This window comes from Lissotriton helveticus, chromosome 4_1 (assembly GCF_964261635.1).
Source record: "Lissotriton helveticus chromosome 4_1, aLisHel1.1, whole genome shotgun sequence".
NCBI classification, from domain to species: domain Eukaryota; kingdom Metazoa; phylum Chordata; class Amphibia; order Caudata; family Salamandridae; genus Lissotriton; species Lissotriton helveticus.
The window spans coordinates 1110483441-1110504423 of NC_136063.1; the positions used below are offsets into that span (position 1 = coordinate 1110483441).

The 20983-nt window shown below is 42.6% G+C and overlaps 1 protein-coding gene across 1 annotated transcript in view; it reads right to left on the reverse strand.

The window, feature by feature from the left end:
- LOC144828114 (dynein axonemal heavy chain 5-like) overlaps positions 1–19653 on the reverse strand; it is a 1079012-nt gene extending 1059359 nt beyond the window's left edge. The window contains exons 1-6 of the mRNA XM_078686235.1: positions 19614–19653; positions 19158–19258; positions 13802–13990; positions 13628–13711; positions 10540–10635; positions 6937–7008 (exon numbers count right to left, since the gene is read on the reverse strand). Of these exons, the coding sequence (XP_078542361.1) occupies positions 6937–7008; positions 10540–10635; positions 13628–13711; positions 13802–13990; positions 19158–19258; positions 19614–19653 (582 nt within the window). The remainder of the gene's footprint in view (positions 1–6936; positions 7009–10539; positions 10636–13627; positions 13712–13801; positions 13991–19157; positions 19259–19613) is intronic.
- Between the last annotated feature and the right edge of the window lie 1330 nt (positions 19654–20983).

The window sequence follows — 20983 nt, forward strand, 5'->3', positions numbered from 1 at the left end:
GCAGCGGCAGCAGGCACAGGAGCGTGGGGGTGACCAGGCCGTAGGCGCAGTGGTCACTAGTCCTTACCACTGATCGATTAGTGATACTTATACCACTTTTTTGATATATGGTTTGAGTGGCCACCGGCCTCATCCATAATTGTGCAACTTTCATATGTTATACTGTGCTTTTGTTTAAACGCTTGTGCTTCTATACTCATAAAGAGTACTGGGGATTATTCTGAGAATAAATACATATATTTTTATAATATATAACTTGTGTGGTGTCCTTTCATTTGATATTACAGGATTGCATATGGTAAAACAGCTGGCTTCACATGTCCTCTTGAGTTAAGGCTTTAGGCTGCTTAGTCCATGCTACCTCTAGGATAGCTTGTCTTTAAGGTTGACTTACAACCACCACCATAAGGGATTGTTTGGACTGATATAAGGTGCTCCCAGAATTGGAGACATCATACATCAGGCCAACTTCTCACAATAGGCATTGCCACTGTGTGTTTCTAATCACTCTCCTGTTACACTTAATATTGGAGGAAACTAGTCTCTTATCTTCCTACGCCGATTCACATTTTATCTGGGCTTATTCTATTACCCTGGATTTCTCAACTATTCAAAAACATAAAATAAACAGTTCTACTATTTCAACTCTCTCTCTCTCTCGCTCTCTCTTTCTCTCTGATCATGGCCGTGCCTGATCCATTCGGAGTTCTAAAGAAGGTCACAGAAAGAACAGATCTTTTCTCTGGTTTGCACTTCTCAGCTGTGCATCACTGCCTTATTGTGCACCATCCGAGAAAAAGTGCATGAAGTGCCTAGGTAGAGTTAAGTAAGAGGGAAACCCATATGAAACCAGCTGAGGTAGATTAGGGCCGAAGTCCTAATGAACCGAAACATATGATCTGCAGTGAAGAGTGATGGAAGACCTCTGTGAAGATCTAGAATAAGTACGGAGCTTTATCTCAGCTCCCTGCATGAGTGACAGATATTTGTGATGTTTTGTGGGAGGACTGTTTCATCTAAAAACGTTGATTCACTTGTAGTTGGTAGGATATTTATTAAGGGCACCCCTGTATCAGAGACAATGCTGATAATAAGTACTAAGCATGTATTTTGTAATGTAGGTTTGGGTTATCGGAACCCACAGCCGGGTAAAAAGCACACATTATGGGATGATTAGTGTAGGCAGATGGAGTGTACATACAAACAGATTTCACATTCCTGGTGGAGAAATAAGGTAGCCCGAATTATGTTATGTTTCCCTCTTCATGTCGTGACTGTAGGGTGGGGTCCTAGGCAAAGTTGAGGGGGAAGAAAACGGTGGTAAGGATGAAAGAACATGTTTCATCATCAACTGACTTTAGGTAGAATTAAATACAAATTTGTATAAAGATTAGTCCACAGGTTATCTAGGATCTCTGCATAAAGTCATGGGGGAATATCCCTGTCTCTCTTTTTGAGATGAGGCTAGAAGTTTTTCTGAAGATATGGAAATAACCTGTTGATTGCACCTCTTACAATTCTATTTCTCTTCAAAACGCATGTACTAAAAAACTCTCAAAACCACTCTCAACAGAACTGTCTCGAGTGCTAATTTGACAGTGGGTTCAATTGTCTGGGTATAAACCCGTCAACATCCTTTAGCTGTAACAATTTTATGCACTGTGATGGCTTTAAACCTTGTACTTTTGTTCATTTCTCTAGCTCATTGGCCGTATCAGCAGTGTAACTTCATTGAGTAGGTTCAGGCAAGACATAAACATTTGCTTTGATGGAGACTTATGGGTATAACCCCTTTACAGTTACAATACAGATTACCACCAGTGTTGCCCTCTGTCACTAACCCTTTCATTAGACCCATTTCCATGTTTTACTTCAGGCTATAGCAAAGATATAATGAATAAAATAAGCAAAAACAATGTTGCAACACACACCAGAAATCAACATTCTCTGCAATAGAAGCAATCACTTTGAAATGTGTATATTAAGCTAATTGAAAGTCTGACCCAGATAAAGAATAGGCATTGCTAGCAGTCAATCAAAACTGCTACAAATGCCCAAGTATAAGCAGGTTCGCTGAGGAGGCAAAAGCTTCTTATTGGGGACTGCAAAAACTTGGAACCTCCTGCCAATATCGATTAAAAGCAGTACATCACTTATGTCTTTTAGAAGACAACTAAAAACGTGGCTATTTGCCAACTGATTTTGCTGGAATCTCATAGGAATATCACATTGTCCCGTTAACCTGCACTTCCTGCCAAATCCAGCGCCAAGACGCCTTTGGGCATACGTGCGCTATACAAATCGATAAATCAAATCAAATCAAGCAGGCAGCCCTACATGGCCACATTCTGGGGGCATTTGTACATCTGACTATCTGGGGATTTTGCTCATGGTTGTATCACAGAGGCATGCATGACTAAACCACACATGCCTATACAATGCAGCCCAATCCACAAATGCGTTTTTACCACACATTCCTTTCCCACTCATGCCTTTCCCACAGAATGTTGTTGTAAAGGCATGATTGGTAAGGAGATATGCGTGGTTAAGTTGAGGGTTAATTGAGGGATATAATGTCATCTGGAGAGGCAATTTTGAGATATAGCTGGGTGTCATCAGCGTACATAAAGTAGTGGATGTTAGCTGAATTTAGGAGTTTTGCTAGTGGTTCCAGGAATAAGTTAAAGAGAATGGGGGAAGAGCCTTGACGGAGGTGTGACTACAGGCGTCCCTTCCAACTTCTCAAAGGACTCATGGGGCCAAATGATGGTCACATATAATGATTTGTTGATATTTAACACAGACCAATTAGGTGCTGTATATTTGTTTATGTATTTTATTACTGCTATTATGTTCACAGTAACAACAGGAGTGGGAGCATCATTTCTCCTTTAAGTGTCTTCTAGTGTGTTCTTCTGATGTGAAAAGGCTGGTGAAAGGGCTTTTTGGGGCCTCTAGCAGGACCCCTGTCCTCCTTGGCCCTCCACTATGGGTGCTGGGGGACACCTGTGGTGCACCCCTAACCATCCCTGCATTGTGGCCTGCCACAGGGTGCAGGGATGTTTACAAACATGCCTTTTGGCATTGAGGAATGTGCTTTGGCCCTTTTCCCAGCCATAGCACAAGCCTCAATGCAAATAGGCATGTTTCAGCTGCCTCCAGGGCGGTCGGATCATAATTTGGCGGGTGGGACTGTCGACTACCTGTCAGCTGATCCCGTTCCCACAAGGATGGCAGTCGGACGCTCGTCCGACTGCCATCATAATCCCTTAGTGAACCCAAAAGCAAAAGATACATTTTTGCTGTGCATATTTGACTTGCTGTTGCCCAAGAGGGGGCAGATAAAGAACCTCCAGTCCTTTACTGATGAGTGGAAGAAAAAGTTAGAATATTTATTTTAAGAAAAACAATGCTTAATCTTTTCAGTATTCCAGTAAACCTTCAGTTGAGACAGAATCAATTCAGAAATGAGAGGTGTGTGCAAATTACAATGTTATCTCATCTTCTTTTCTTTGAAAGATATTTTTAATGCTTTTTATCAAAGTGTGCTCCAATATTTAAAAAAACACAGTGATCTTCACAAATTCTTTCTGTGCCCAAAACTCTTCATGTACTTCATATTAATGCCCTCTTCTATCAATTTGCTCAAGTCCCCATCTGAAATTGACATGCAATGGTGAAAATATTTACCTGTGCCCAAAATCATAGAAAACACATTCAGGATGAGACAGATAAGATAGATAGATTCTTTATTGTGTGGTTAGTTAAAATCATTACAATGGCGCTCCTGGGGGCCTGTTAAGCAAAGTACAAAGTTGACTACTAGCAAATAAAAGCTAAAGAACATGCTTATTTTATTTAAAGACAATTAAAAAACTGAAATTGATAAAGAGAAAGCGATATCCGAAGACAAGTTGGTGCTGATGGGCAGACATAAAAAATTATTTAAAAGAAGGGAAGAAGGAAAGACCTTTCCAACTACTGCTTAACATGCTCCCTTTGCCCCCACTCTACATTTCAGTGTCAACCAAGGTTAAAGTTCAATAAATGAAGTTGCTTTCAAAGGCCTAAAGTGATAATTTTATCTCAAGTGTGGGCTACAAGGCCGGGCCCACGACAAGTCAAAGTGTTCTGGGGATGATCCCCTTACCCCAAATCTGCGTTTCACTACCAACCCCATTTCGGTTTCGGTTTATTTCACGTTTATTCGGACCGTTGGTCCACAAACAATACATATCAATAAAAGTTCATCTAAAAAATTTAATAAAACATTTCATTAACACACATAAATACATCCTAGAACATATTTGAACTAAAACCCCACGATTATCTGTTTTAAAAATAACTAATTGTTAAAACTCGTTAAAAAGATATAAAAATGCCTTCACTTTGTGCACATATTTTCCCATAGCCACAGCAATATCTAAGTGGGCCATTTCTGTCATCAGTGTCACAGCCTGGGTCCTAGTTTTGATCTCATATTTCATAAATATTGGTTTTAAAAACTTAATACGTAAGTCCAAAAACTTCAAACAATCAAGTAAGGTATGCGGCATATCACATTTGGACCCTAAAGAGCAGGTGCAGCTTCCCTCTTCATTGATCATATCCCGCTTTAACGGATTGTTCATATAACAAGGGTTTACCCCAATTCTTACCCTCAAAACCTCATTTCGTAATTGACGGTACGGTAACTTATCAATGTAGGGGAAGCATTGATCATTATTCAATGCATCAATCATAAAACGAATCGAAGTTTTACTTGCAAGATAGATTTTGTCCTGTGCATGCGATATTTCCTTCCCCATCGACCTGAGTAACTTGTTATCAATATTAGCCGCGGAGACAGTAGGGCACACATTAACGGTCATCTTATTGCATAGCTTTATTAATTTCCCCCTAGTCTCTCTTGTCCATTTTAGTTCGGTGTCCTGTATTTCATTTTGACACCATTGGGATATTTTGGTAATTGTAACTATTTCTAGGCATTGCCAGAAGCACAATAGGGCCATACCAACTTGCATACCCCATGAAGTCAGTCCTAGTTCCAGTCTTACAGCCTGAACCATTGCTGACTGGGGGAGTGTAAATAACTTTGTTATGTTTTGACCTTCTTCCACATCCCAGTTTTCCTTGCCACTTAGAAATAACAGTTCTGCGCAGTACAAAAATTGCGGGCGTACAATAGCAGAATATGCTCTTAGCACTGGTTTGTCGGTCATAGCACCATAGGCTTTATTAAACAATTTCAGACCGCTAATCGGTGCAGAGGTTCTTAATTTAGATGCCTCTAAGTGGGTATTCCATTTCAAATTTTGCTCGAACCATAACCTGAAGTATCTATACTCTGTTACTGATTCCACTTTTTCTGACCCAATCCACCATGAGAACTCAGTTTTCCTCCGGCCAAAGCTCAAGGTTTTGGTCTTATCCATATTTATCACAAGTTTTTTCCTTGAGCAGTAGTCATTAAACACATTCCGTTTTCTTTGCAAGCCAACCTCGGTCTGGTCCATAATCACCAGATCGTCGGCATAAAGTAAACATGCAATCTGCTTGCCATTTAATTTCGGGCTTGCCCCAGTTGTATTCCCCTACATTAATGGTAGGTCTGCTAGGAACAAGGAAAACAACAGGGGAGCTAATACACATCCCTGTCGCAGACCATTTCCAATTTCTATTTTCCCAGATAAACTACCACCTATGTCTAAAATTATCTGGGCCCAGTTTTTAGTGTGGAGCATTTGTAGCAGCCGCAGTATATCATTAGGAATTCCCTGACTAATTAGGGCCTCCCACAGCAGCTCACGATCCACTAGATCAAAGGCTGCACAGAAGTCAACAAAACAACAGAATAACCTACCCCGTGTTTCCATTGACTTCCGTGCTATAGCCCAAAGAGCAAAACAATGGTCGATTGTAGAATGGCCGGCTTTAAACCCACCCTGTTCCTGTGGGATGATTTGGTTTTTATCAAAGTGTGCTCCAATATTTAAAAAAAACACTGTGATCTTCACAAATTCTTTCTGTGCCCAAAACTCTTCATGTACTTCATATTAATGCCCTCTTCTATCAATTTGCTCAAGTCCCCATCTGAAATTGACATGCAATGGTGAAAATATTTACCTGTGCCCAAAATCACAGAAAACACATTCAGGATGAGACAGATAAGATAGATAGATTCTTTATTGTGTGGTTAGTTAAAATCATTACAATGGCGCTCCTGGGGGCCTGTCGAGCAAAGTACAAAGTTGACTACTAGCAAGTAAAAGCTAAAGAATATACTTATTTTTTTTAAAAGACAATTAAAAAACTGAAATTGATAAAGAGAAAGCGATATCTGAAGACAAGTTAGTACTGATGGGCAGACATAAAAAATAATTTAAAAGAAGGGAAGAAGGAAAACCCTTTCCAACCACTGCTTAACATGCTCCCTTTGCCCCCACTCTACATTTCAGTGTCAAGCAAGGTCGAAGTGCATTAAATTAAGTTGCTTTCAAAGGCCTAAAGTGCTAAAGTTATCCCAAGTGTGGGCTACAAGGCCGGGCCCACGACAACTCAAAGTGTTCTGGGGATGATCCCCTTACCCCAAATCTGCGTTTCACTGCCAACCCCATTTAAAGTGCATTAAATTAAGGTGCTTTGAAAGGCGTACAGTTCTGATTTTTTCACAAAAGTACGTTCCATAGCTAAGCTCACAGCAGGACGAGGTATTTAAGGAATGCAGTATTTTGGTTATTTTGTCAGGATTGGGAGCCTGCAAAAGGAAATTAGGTGTCCTGCTTTCGCGTGGGCTGAGTGGCTCTGGACTTGTATATACGGTAGGGTGCATTAAGGCTTTTAGTGTTTAGCAGCATGCTGAGGATACAGGGTCCGATGCAATGATGGGTGGTGCTAGCACAATTTTCATAAATTTCTGAAATGTTGAACACTAACCTGGAACACATTGGCAGTTGTAATGGCTTTCTCAGTAGTCCTCAGGAAAAACAAGCAGGTTCCAGTCAATCCCTGGCAATGAAGAGAAATTTACACATCTTTACATGATTCATTACACTGATTGATAAGGAGTATAATTGCAGCAATTAAACCATTACCGTTAACTTCATTTTAACAGTAATATTGTTTATGATGTTTGAAAGAAATAATTCTATAGGCTTTAAATACTAACATATTTTATATGATTGAGAACAAGAATACAGGTATACTGCTCATCTTATTGTTAAAATTGAATCTGAAATTTATTGAAGATCGTTCTACCAGAACCGATGCCTTGAATATGATATATGATATGAACGGAAAACGTTATGTATTTAACTGGGCTAGACACATCCAATACAGATCGACATAGAATGGTTATGAATAGGGCAAGATTATGGAATTATAAAAAACATTACAGCTGCACAGAACATAGTGACACCGTGTGAGCTTTGGGGTAAGAAACAGCAGTTTATCATGGCTACTGTGGAGTGAGGCTCTTCAGTTCTTAAAAGTGGAGTCCCTTAAAATCATAGTGGGTAGTGGTGACAGAGATACGAACTGTAAAGTTGTTTCAGTGAAGTCAGACTTGAAGTATAAAGAATTAGAAATTACAGTCTGGTGGTATCATGGCTGAGGAAGTTAAAGTTGGTGGAGCAGAGTGCAAACATGGTGCAATGAAAGTTGAGAAATATAGGAGGATGCTATGCTCTGAATGGCATTAAAAATCATATATTGCATATCTGTTATTGGTGCTAATTTTGTAACAAAATCTGGTACTCTTGAATTGTCCAATGTTTCAATGTGTATATGCAGGGCTGCTGCCCAGATGGTACCATACAAACTCAATAACATATGTTTTAAAAAAAATCATGTATAGCAGCACATTGTGCACTATTCTGAGCACAGAGTTAACCAATTGGATGTAGGGTGATGGTGGTGGGCTGATGCGGTTTGTTGTGGCATATTTAAGTAACAACATTAATGATTTTATCAAGCGGGTGCCTTCTTTCAGGCTGCTGCATACATTTAACCTCTCATATTTAGTGTATTGAGAAGACACTTGGCTGTCCGGAAAGGGAGTGGTTCCCTGATGAGCAACTGGGATCTGGCAGCAGTTACAACAGAGGTGATGAATTGTTCCAGTAGCTTGCCGTTATTAAACCACAACACGTATGTCTCTGGCTTAAGGTGAAGCTAACAAACTTCAATGGATCTTTGTATGAACCATGTGAGATTAACATTTTCAGTGTTTGTTTTTTACTCTTATCACCTTTTTAAACTTCTATATGAAATAAAAAGATTCATTATATTGAATGAGTGTATATGTGTGATAATGTGATCAATTATTTAAACGAGTAGACTACATTTATAGTAACTTCCTATACACAGAAGAATTTCCATATGGTGGAAAGAGGAAGCTGCTCTGAACCAACTAATTATTAAATACTGTTTAGCAAGAAATAAGGGTCTCAGTATCTCTTGGCCTGCCCACGTCAAATAAATTCTTTATTTCCTGGGCAAGTTGAAACTTTTTGAGGACCCTAGTTCTTGTTTTGGGTGGATAAAAAGATACTGAGAGATCATCTGAAAACTAGCACATACGCCCACAGGTTATACCAAAAATTAATAAATCATCAGTGTCAGCCTACTTATGTCTGAGGCCTTGGAGGAGTATTTCATTATTACTTATGGCAGGTGGGAAAGTTCCCTCTTGTTCAGTTTTAGGGCTGATAGTGTTGTGGATCTGTTGTGCAATCCGCTAGATCACTTTAAAGTGGGTACGGCCTACACTTGTCCATGTGATGGTATGTCCACTCAGTTACATTGTTTCTTTTTCTGCAAGTTTTATCAAAAATACACAAGACAATTTTTTATTCTGCTTATTAAGAAATGCAATATGTGACAATGCAGATTATCTTTGTATTACCTCATACATCTGGCAGACAATGAATGTTGTTTATATAAAGGGTCTTTTTGCAACTAGCCATCAGTCCATGAAGTACTATACACCTTGATTGAATATTGTTCTATGATGTTGTTTTTGTTACAATGTATTGTTTTATAATATTTACATCTGTATTTTTTATGATTTTATCGTGTTTATGGCCCAGCTCTCCCCGTGCTGCTGCAACACTGTTTCTCCTGTCTTCTCTTTGCTTTTTCTCCACTTTAGGAGTGCCTTCTCCTTGCGTTTCCCTCATTTGCACTGATTTCTCCTTGCTTTTCCTATGTTTTTTGAGGGCCTTTGCCTTGCTTTTCCCTCATTTTCACTGCTTTCTCCTTGCTATTCCCCCCTTTTTTGAGTGCCTTCTCCTTGCTTTTCTCTCATTCTCACTGCTTTCTCCATACTTATTCCCGTTTTTGAGTGCCTTCTCCTTGCTTTCACTTTGTTTTCATTGCTTTCCTTGCTTTTCCCAATTTGTGAGTGCCCTTTCCTTGCTTTTCCCTCGTTTTCACTGCTTTCCCCTTGCTCTTCCCTCCATTTTTGAGTGCCTTCTCCTTGCTTTCCCCTTGTTTTAATTTCTTTCTCCTTGCTTTTCCTATGTTTTTTGAGGGCCTTTGCCTTGCTTTTCCCTCATTTTCACTGCTTTCTCCTTGCTATTCCCCCCCTTTTTTGAGTGCCTTCTCCTTGCTTTTCTCTCATTCTCACTGCTTTCTCCATACTTATTCCCATTTTCGAGTGCCTTCTCCTTGCTTTCACTTTGTTTTCATTGCTTTCCTTGCTTTTCCCAATTTGTGAGTGCCTTTTCCTTGCTTTTCCCTCGTTTTCACTGCTTTCCCCTTGCTCTTCCCTCCATTTATGAGTGCCTTCTCCTTGCTTTCCCCTTGTTTTAATTTCTTTATCCTTGTTTTTTCCCTCATTGCCACTCCTGCCTGCCGCCTCTTTCATGCCTCCCACACACCACATCCCAGAACCTACTTATTGGAGGCCGTAATGCGACCCTATTGAGCAGGCCTCAGGCCCAGCTCTTTCCATGCTGCTGCATCGCTCTTGCTCCTGTCATCTATCTGCGTTTTCCCCTGCTTTTTGAGTGCCTTCTCCTTACTTTCCATTTGTTTTTATTGCTTTTACCTTGTTTTCCCCTGGTTCTGAGTGCCTGCCCATTGCTTTCCCCTCGTTAAAAAAAAAAAGCAGTTAGCAACTCCAGTGCCTTGAGAGCCACACAGGTGATGTGCGGTGCTTTATAAATCCTAGATTGATTGATATGTACTTTTATGTATGCTCTATGCCTCCGAATAGGGAATTTATGGTGATGATGATGACACAGATGGAATAATGCCTTTGTCTTAGAATCCACAAAAGCTTGTAAAGCCCACGAAGTGGGCATGCCGTAATCAATTCAACATATTCCATGAAGCCTTTTGAGATGGGTGTTTGCTTTCCAATTGAGAATCCAGATTAATTGGTCAGTTGTACAAGAATCTCTAGGCTATGAATCCCACAGATCAGAATAGTGGTATGAAGGTTAAGATGTTAAAAACAATCTAGTGGCCGGGGCAAAGATTTGCTATGCTAGCATTTGAAAGAATGACTTTAACCCATTATTGCAAATACTGTACCTCAGTGGAGCCCATAGTTATAAAAAGCTTCTTTTGAGATGGCACAGTACTGGTGATAGAACTGGCTGCATCGGACCATAGAGGGACGTTAGTTTTCTGTTGCTGGAGGAGAAAAATATCAGACATTGATCAAGTTATAACCAAAATACCATTTTTAAATAGAAGACAAAGACTTGTGTTTTTGTTTCCAAATATTGCAAATTATAGCATTATAAAAGAAAACGCAGTGACCATGATTTGTTTCCGTAGGTAACTCTATCAAAATCTATATAAGTCAGAAGGTTGGATATTTTATGATTTTAAGACCAGAACAGAAAATAGAAAATGAAAAGTTAAACATCAACATTACTTTCCCGAATTTTATAATGTTGACATGGTTGCACTTGATTGGTAAAAAAAAAAAAAACAATATAGGAATCAAGTTTGTGGACTATTCATTATTCCTGAATAAAAATGTAAAAGTATGGGCAGAGATATTGATGGACGTCTGAAAATGAACTTTCACGTTTCTTTCCATTCACTAACATTCCCAGGAATACATCTGGAAAGCTGCCCAAGGCGAATGTTTTTTCTGGTGTACAATAGGGACTCCCATGTTACCACTCCCATGGGCTCCTATTTCTGCTGTGCGAAGTTCTATATAGCATAGGAATCCACGAAGGTGGAATGCAACTTCCAGTGCAAATGCACTCTGGGGGAAAACTCATTCCCTACACCAGCGCCAAATCTGTGAGGTCCACCTTTCCACTTCCCATATTGGAAAGGGAGTTACTTTCGCTTCTGGATGGAGTAAATCCCCGCCCATTTCCAGGGTGGAAGGGGGTCAGAGAGAAGTTTTGGAATGGCCACAAATCCACGTTTGTGCGCATTCCTGAGATCCCAAGAAAAAACACACATTGTAAGACCCACTTCTCTGCCCTTGAGTGAGATTAATGCCTACAGGTTCCTGGCAGACTTAAAAGAAGTATTTCCGGCCATAAACTTACATTTACGAACAAAAATGCCAATTTATTTTTTATGTCCAAATGGTTTTTTTATTAACGTTTTAAGCATTACAATCATGCATCGATGCTTTGCAATAAAACGGAAAGAGCATCATAGAGATTTTATTATAAAGCAGAATTGATGGTCTGTAGTAGGTCAAATATCTGCAATACAGAAAAACAAAAAACTGACATATAGCTAATAATGCAATCTTGTAAGTTTCTTACAGTTGAATGAAGATGCAAAGGTGGAACATGGATTTGTCAGCAAAACAAGTAAGGGCTTGGGTTGGGGAGTGTATAATCCTCACAGGAGAAGTCAGTCTATTTTGGGGAGGGAGAAGAGCAGAATTTAATGGCGTACTGAGACTAATTTGTAAAATAGCCCCGGAGATTGTTAGGGGTGATATGACAATGTACAATAACAGAAGGGAATGGCGATAACTATGTAGGTAAGGAGCAGTTGCGGCTCCTCCGCAATGGCAGATGAGGGTCTCCCCTCTGCCTGGCGCAGAGCTAGCAAAGGAAAAATAAAACTATGCTCTAGCATAGTTTTATTTTTCATTTGCCAGCTTGTGCGTGGAGGGCCGGCGCATGGGAGGGGGAGGAGGAGTGCTTGTGCACTCAGTAGTCCCTAAGTGCGCATATGTGTTTTGGCCAGCTGTCTCAGGCCGACCGAAACACACATGCGCACTTAGGTTTCTCCAGCCTGGCTGCATTCAGCAGCCAGGCTGGATAAACCCCCACAGTCTCCCTGGTCTGAGAAGGGCTTCTTTTCGACCCGCTCAGACCAATCCCTGCGCTGCTCTGCAGTACAGGGATTGGCTGGGAGTCCGTCCCTGGGGCTGCTGTGATCCAGGAATCAAGCAGCAGGAGCAACGCGAAGCGGAAAGGCTGGTGGCGTCAGGTAAATAAAAAAAATATATATTATTAAACCCCCCTCTCCTCTCCCTGCGCTCGCTCTCAAACCCCCCCTGGGCTCCCCTACCCGCCCACCACCCTTTGGTACTGGCGGTCGCACTGGTAAGGAGTTGTCCTAAGGGGAATCAACAATGCCATGCCAGATCGTGTTCCAGTATTTTAGCCATCAAGCATTGGCAGGGGCCACAACAAACAAAAATACCTACACAAGTAGACCTCGACATCTTTAAAACTCAGAACTAGGGAAGGTACATTTATCCCCAATGTCCTGATCCCTAATTACATGAAATTGTTTGTAGCCCATTAAAAGCTATGATCTGGCTAAATTAATATTGTTTTCACTGAAAGAATTGGGAATGCACAGAGAACTCAGGCAAAAAACCAATAGGATTTCTGAGTCAAATAGAGTGGGCTATAGTTTTGAGAAAAAGAGGAGAAATGGATCATATAGAGCTAGATACTCGGGGCCTCATTTATGAAAAGTGACGCATCGCTGCAAGAAAACAGCGATGCGTCACTTTTCATTGCGCCTTCCTTTCGATCCCATGATGCGTCATATTTAATGTATGAAGCATCATGTCGCAAGGAGTTACAGATACGTCAGTATTTCTGACGTATCTGTAAGCGCAAAAGTGACGCATTGCTGGAGTGTGTCACAAAAGTGACGCAACTCCAGCAATGCTTCCTTTCACACGGGGCAAGCCCCATGTGAAAGGGCTTGCGTCAGTCTTACGCCTGCTGTGAGGCAGGCGCAAGATTTTGACGCAACGGTGTCCTAGAAGTGACGCAGTGAAATCTCATAGATTTCACTGCGTCACTTCTGCGAAGCTTTTTGCGGGGGAACCCCCCCTCTGCATACATTATACCTGACGCAGGTATAATGTAGCGCAGGGGTTTACAAAGTGACGCATCTGCTTAGATGCGTCACTTTGTAAATAGAGCGCAACAGGAGGCATGTTTTACGCCGCCGATGCGTCACAAAAAGTGACGCATCGGAAGCGCAAAGCTGACGCAAGGCCTCATAAATGAGGCCCCCAGACTTATGCTGAGTAATAAGTATATAGTAGGGGCATGGCGGTGACTGTATCCTAACAAATTCTAAGCTTCCCAGGCTGGTGACTGTAGATAGATATGCAGATTGTAGAGCCAGAATAGAGAGAGATTCTTAGATACATATAAATGACTATACATACTTGAAGGACCTCTTGGTAAAAGAATAGCAACTTCTTAGATCCATTTGCTGCAAAGAAATCTCCAATAGTGCTGAACTGAAAAAACAAGACAGCGACAGTTAAAGCATAGAAAAATTGAAAAAAAATTGCAATTAAATTGTGTGCTAACTGCTAATGAAGCATCACCTTTTCATCAGAAATAAGGAAGTCTTCGGCTTCGTTCTCACTTATGCCAATGCCATCGGATAGTTTGGATATCAAGTATTTGTGCCTCGCGTCCAGCTGAGCGCGGCGCTCTTCCTTTGTTACTTTGGCCAACTTGGCCATTTCTTTTCTTGCCTCATTTGAAAGTACTATGTTCTTCTTTCCAGGGGGCTAAAAGAAATTAAAGTACAAATATATATTAAATGCAATACTTTCTAATACCGAATTTCTATGTTTCTCAGAAAACTGTGTTCAAATTCGAAATCTACGCAGAGCAGGGAGAAAACAAAAAGTTTAAAAAAAACATGTATTGATCTTTCCAAGTCTTATCCACTTCAGGAAACTGGCATGAATTAGGCTTAAGGAATGCCCTACCTAAGATAACTATCTAACAGCGAGTATGCTGAACCTGATTCGTAGGGAGCAATAGTTTGAGAGAAATAAGTCTCAGAAAGCTTCTATGATTGATGCAAAAATTATTGAATGTAGTTGGAACGGTCTATGAAAGCTTCTCAGCAGCTTTGTCTCCTGCAGTGGTGCATAATGTATAGCGCGGCATGTGCACAGCAATGTCCACCGCAGTGCTTAATATGATCCAGAGGTTGCCAGTGGGGGCTACTGACACTAATTTTTGGAGATTCACACTTATTTTTCCTCATCAGATATTTACAGAGAGCAAAAATGGGAGAAAAGACAAGCACACACAGTGGAAAGACAGCGGAAGACAGAGACGGAGAAACTGTCTTAAAGGAGGAAAGCAGGAACCAACAAGAAAGAGATAAAGGGGCAGAGAGTGTCTGGTAGTGGATTAAAGAGGCATAGGGGGATTTTAGGGCCCCAGCCTGCCCACAGATAATGCAGTGGTTTCAGGTTCATCAGGCAGAAAAATTACCAAATGCTATTCACAATGTATGAAAAATGATAAAACAATATGGGAAATGTATAAAAGTAAGTGTTGTAAATGATTCATATGAGTTTTTATACATGACTATAAGAAAATAAAACTTTGGATTTGGGGTTTGTTGGAAATGGCCCTTTTAGCTGGGGTATCCCCAAACTTTTTCCTTCTTCCTCCTATTTTTTCCTGACATGTCTGTGTTGGTTTTAGGACTCTGGGCACTTTACCACTGCTAATCAGTGCTAAAGTGCATATGCTCTCTGTGTAAATTGTGTTAGTGATTGGTGTTTCCATGATTGGGTATTTGATTTACTTGTTAGTCCCTAGTAAAGTGCACTGAGTGTGCCAGGGCCTGTAAACCAAATGCTACTAGTGGGCCTGCAGCACTGATTGTGCCACCCATGTGAGTAGCCCTAAAAAGGTAACTCAGATCTGCCATTGCAGAGTCTGCGCGCAGTTTGTAACTGCCATGTCGACTTTGCCAGTGCACACACTTGCTAGTCCCTAACCACCTCTTTTCTTACATGTCAGGCACCCCGAAGGAAAGCCCAAGGTAATCCAGTGGGCAGGGTGCAAAGTATGTGAAAGGTAGGACATGCCCTGGTGTGTGTGGCATGTCCTGATAGTGAATTACAGCACATTTCATTTTTCACTATTGCAAGGCTACCTGATCCCCATAGAACAAAATGGGAAGTTTGTTTATAACATCTTATAAACATAACGGGTCCTTGAACTAGGTAGGAAAATAAAGTTTAGTATGCCTGAACTCAGAATCTAAAGATGCATCTTTTAGTAAAGGTGATTTTTACAGTCTGAGTTTGAAAATACCACTTTTAGAAAGTAGGTATTTTCTTGCTCAGTCATCCCGTGTGCTTCTGCAGGAATGTGGATTGCCTTTCTGGGTATTAGATGACAGAAGGCAGGGGAGCAGGAGTTGCTCCAGACGGTCTAGGTAGGGTCAGTCTGAATAGACCTGGGCTGCAATGGGGGAAGGGGGAGGAGATTTCCTTGCCTCCCAAAGGGCCTGGTCTGCCTCTGACAATGCCGTCTCCACCTCCTGCCAGGAATTCACACCAGAGAAGGAAGAACTGGTTCTGGCTGGGCACAGACACTCTCTGCCTAAGAGATCAAAGGATTTTGGGATATAAATATTGGGTCCCAGACCCCTGCACTTTACAACTCTTTTGGATCAAGAAGACTGCCAAGAAGAAGAGCTGGAGAAGCTGTGAGGAGGGACCACCCCTTTGCTGTGCGCTTTGCTGTGTTAGCCTGCAGTAGCTGATTCTGTCTTGGGCAGTGAAAGGACTGGACTGAACTTTTAGCAATCTACTTTTGTGAGTTTCTCCAAGGGCTCGCGGTAGAGCTTGCCCGCTGTTCAAGAAGTCTCAGGAACAGCAAAGACTTCAAGCTCTTTTGTCCTCAGCACTGGGGACTGTGTGTTTTGTGCTGCAACAGATGAAAAGCAACTTGATGACGTCTACGACGCCGCTGCCGACTCCGTGTCCTGAAGGCACCGAAGAGGGCACTGCTGCAACGTAACACCGTGACCCTGGTCTCACCGATGACGCCTGCTGACGTTGCCACTGAGCCGCTGCTCGCACCGCGACCTGTGGTCACCTCACGCCGCACCTCTGTGCTTCACAACAATGCCTTGGCACCGCAGAGGGCACCGTCGCTACACCGTACCGCGAACTTGGTCTCACCGACGATGTATGTTGCCGCCACCACCGAACAGTTGCTCTCACAGCGACCTGTGGGCACCGCACTCCGCACACCCTCACTTCATGACGATTCCCTTGTATCCCTGACGACACCGCTCCACGCCAAAATTGATGCTGTTGCTTGCACCGTGGTTCGAGGGCACTGCTGGTAAAGTTACACGACGCATCGCCCTCATCCCGCACCGCAGCCTTGACCTACCGACACCGGCACCATCGACTCCAGTTTGTCAGCCGACGACAGCGCTTCAGCAACGACGATGCAGCTGCTTGCACCGTGACCTGCCAGCACTGTGACGAGCACCGCCTTCATCTCGCACCGCAACCCTGGTCTCACCGACGATGCCATCTTACGCCGCCACGAGTCGCTGCTTGCACCAAGACCTGAGGGCACTGCATGCCCCACCGCTGCACTTTGCACTGCAGCACATGACGCCTGCTAATGCCAACGCTCCTGACTCCAACAGAGAGGAGATCGACCTGCAACGTGTGTGACTTCGAGGGCCCCAACGACTCCTGCACCGACCTCCGGAACAAATGCCTGCAGACGCCGTGTTTTCAGAAGCTCAACAAGAGTTCACCGACGCCCTGCATTTCGAAAAGGTACTGTTTGCGGGTCTTCCTGACACGTAGCTGGGCCGCGAGGCCGCGGCTAGCCAGAACTGTTTGGTTTTGTTTGCTCACTATGCCGTGATAGCCCCGGACGGAGCTATCGACATCAAGGAACTGTTTTTAAAGTGCATTTTGATAACTGTGGATTTTAAATTACTGTATTGTGGATTTTTATCATTTTTGGTCTTGTCTTAAGTATATAAAAATATTGGATATTTTTCTAAACTGGTGTGGTGTCCTTTTGTAGTGCTTACACTGTATTACTGTTGGTTATGTGCAGATGCTTTATACACTGCCTCTAAAATAAGCCTGACTGCTCGTGCAAGCTACCAAGGGGGTGAGCAGGGATTATTTTAGTAGTGTAACTCCCTTATTCTGACTAGAGTGGTGGTTTCTGCCTGGCTTTGGCACATGCCCTAGCCTGCCAAAAATCCAATTTCTAACAGGGTTCAAAGAAGATATAGCTAGGATAGCTGGAGTTCCTGCTGGTGGTGCGCCCCCTATTGAACAGGATGGGAATTGGGAAAGTTAGGAAGACATTGCTGGGTGGAAAAGGAAGTTAAAACACCAGAAATGAAAAGGCACGTATATACTAGGGTGCCAGGACAAAGATATTTGTAGTAGGGTGTATAAAAGGGTGGTTTCGGATGGACATCTGCTGTGCTGACAACAGGCCCTCTGACCAGTGCATTCCCCAAACAACTGGTGGAGAGAAATTAGAACAGTAATCTAATCATTCCCATCTTATTGAAGGTACTTGGAGCATGCTGTCAATTCCTTGTGCTTCACATCTGGCACCCAGCACCAAGTTGCTATGTGTCGACCAGGCTGTGGCTAACTAAGGTGTCATATACAAAAGGCGCATTATCGGTCACAGATCTGTAACAGATGGAGGGACCATGCCTTCACTCTTTGCCCAACAAGAAGAGCGTCTGTCAGACTGAGCAAAGTTCAGCCTGACAGACACTCTTTATTTTCAGGTCAGGCAACAGGAGCTAGACATGTGCAAAATGCGCAAACTCCTGGCTTCCTGAGCTGAACTTTACCAGGCTACAGTTGTCTCAGTTTCTGTGGTGTGACCTCTTCAGCCTGGCAGAGCACCTCAAGACCCCCCTTCATGAGGAGGGAGAGCATCACTGATCGCTTCGGAACAGGGTTCTTCAGTTTTAACCCCCTGAATGCTTCTGTCGGCCATAGGCCGACGCGCGCACTACCTTCGTAGTGATGCGCCCGTCCGTTGGATGCCGCGGCCCGCCCACTCATTAAACCCACCGCACTGTGGTAGAATTGCCGCCATTGTAAACGGATTAAGACCTGAAGTGGCTAGGGCTGAGAGTAAATCAGTGACACCTCGTCACAGAGTGGGGTCAGCATCTCTCATTGACCCCATCCCACTCTGTGACTAGATAGGGACTGCTGCCTCCCCTCATTGGCTGGCCTAATGTCAGCCAATAAGGGAAGGCAGCAATCTCTACTCTCCTGAGGCCCTGAGGAAGAGCTGTGAAGGTAAGTGTGATTTTTTTTAAATGTTTGCTGCATTTAGGTATGAATATTTGGGAGTGAGTTTTGTGAATGGATGTGTGTGCATGTGTGCTCATGTATGAATGCATGGGTTTGAATGTGTAAGTGTGTGTGTGTGTATATCGCCCGCATCCTCCCTGCTAAAATTACCAGCCACCAATGATCTGTCAGAACATCTGGCAATAGGGAACCCCCAAGCGGGAACTTCATATAACATTGACAGAATTATGCAATTTCTTACAATGGTAAAACATTTTTGACTGCACTTTTGCTCACCCAGCACATCTTTTTAATCATGTAAAGCAAATATAGGTAATAGCGAGTAAATTAAAGGAACAATTCAAATGTAGTAAATTCTGATTCTTTGTGTGAATATTTAGCGTTTTAGTTTATTAGTATGACAGGTAGAGTGTTATTTATTTGTACTGGATGTATGACTTTCTTAACCGCACTGACCTTCCTAATTAATATTCGAGTTTTTAATTAGATTTATCTGGAGTTACCACCAATATCACACCATCTTAAAAGGAGAAGCAGGAGGCCTCCGTATGAGCAGTACTTGGCCTTTTTGTGTTACAGACATACTTACTGGAATGGCTGCAGATGGAGATGAAACAGTAGTGGCAGATCCTGGCACAATGCTTGTTCTTTTTATTGCTCCGCCCCGTCGTCGACCCTTCCCATCTGCATCTAGGTTTGAAACATGGCGTCACAGAATTATTCATCAGAATACACATTATTTCAGATACACTGTTGTTAAGCAACAATCAGAGGCAAATCCATCAAATAAACATAATTTCCACCTCAACCACAATGATGGTATTTCACCTAGAACAGCTATTATTATCTATCTGCTACTGGAAGTGAACTGCCCCCCAGCCTACCTTGGTTTTATGATAGGGTGCAGTCGCCAAAGATTAGAATAGAGGACATGAACCAGACAGACAACATAAATGGTATCTGAGCCAGCATAATGTCTAATATAATATCAGTCATGGGACCTGTCTGATTCATGTCCCATATTCTAAGCAAGAATGGTGCTCACTGTCATCAGACCAAAGTAGGCAAAGAGGAACAGTACACATGCAGAACCAGGCTGGAAATGTTATGCAGCATGTGACAAAGTTCCAAACATGTCCTTGCTGCTAGACCTGCTGACCTTGGACCTGGAGAACCTGGTCTGAATCATGACATTGATTCAACTTCCTGCAATTCTGGGCAAATCACAAAATCTCCCTATGCCTAAAAAACTTGAAAGATATTCTGGTGCTCATGTAAAGGGCTCCAAAGCCCAGGGGACATGTCTGTGCTTTATAGAATCACAAACATTAAATTAAATAATATTAGCATCATGCTAAGTAAAGAGTAAGAGAACAATATCCCAACCAAGTTCATGTAATTTAGTAAAAGTTTTGAAAAGTCAGTGCCAACACATGTATTAATTGCATTCAATATCTTCCCTTTAATGTGTAAGGGTTCATCTACAGGATGTCCTGTATCACTCTGCTCCACTAGAGATTCTAGACATAGAAACAAGGCACTGGTAACCAAACTAAGACATTATAACCACTGCCATACTCTTAGGATCCTTAAATTGGTAATGTGCCTGTAATGGAGGCCTTCGCCCCTGCTACTTTGATAGAGTTTCAATACCTGGTAAATCCAAATGTTCAGGCTGACCACAATTGAGCATGGGTTGGATACAGGGATCAGTCTTGGCTCGCTGAAAAGTACCTTAGATGCGTCGTCAGCGTTGATGCATCGACAGAAAATCGTTGGTGCCGGGCAAAGTCGGTGACGTCTCAGAAACTGGGGATGATGCGCATGCAGACAGCAATGCAGTGTCCACAGTCCTCGCAGCCGCGCCGATGCATCAACATCGAGGGAGATGCACTGGTTATGATCGATGCAACAGCATCAATGCGTGGGTTCTGGTGGTAGCAGCACTTTATACTCACTTTTGGAGGCCCAGGACTGGATTGGCACCACTTGGCAGGGAAAGACTTGCAGCAAGCAAAGGCAAGGTCCTGTTTCAGGATGAATTTGAGTCTCAAATGTCCCTGAGACTTAGAACAGGGGGCAAACCAACAAGGCCTTGGAGTCTTTCTTGGTTCAAGTGAGATATGGCCAGTCCTTCCTCAGTCAGGGCATAGGGTAGCATAGGGCAGCAGGGTAGCACAGCAGAAGAAACTGTTCTTCAAGAACAGCAGTTCAGCAGAGTGGCAATCCTTCTACCAGCACAGCAGTCCTTCCTCCTGACAGAGTTCTTCACAGGTCCAGTAGTGTCCTGTCTTGGTGGTGTCTGAGGTACAGTACTTATACCCAGTTGTTCCTTTGAAGTGGGGGCGACTTCAAACATATACCTTTGAAGTGCACAGAGTCCCCGTCTTTCCTGACCCAGCACCAGACTCACTA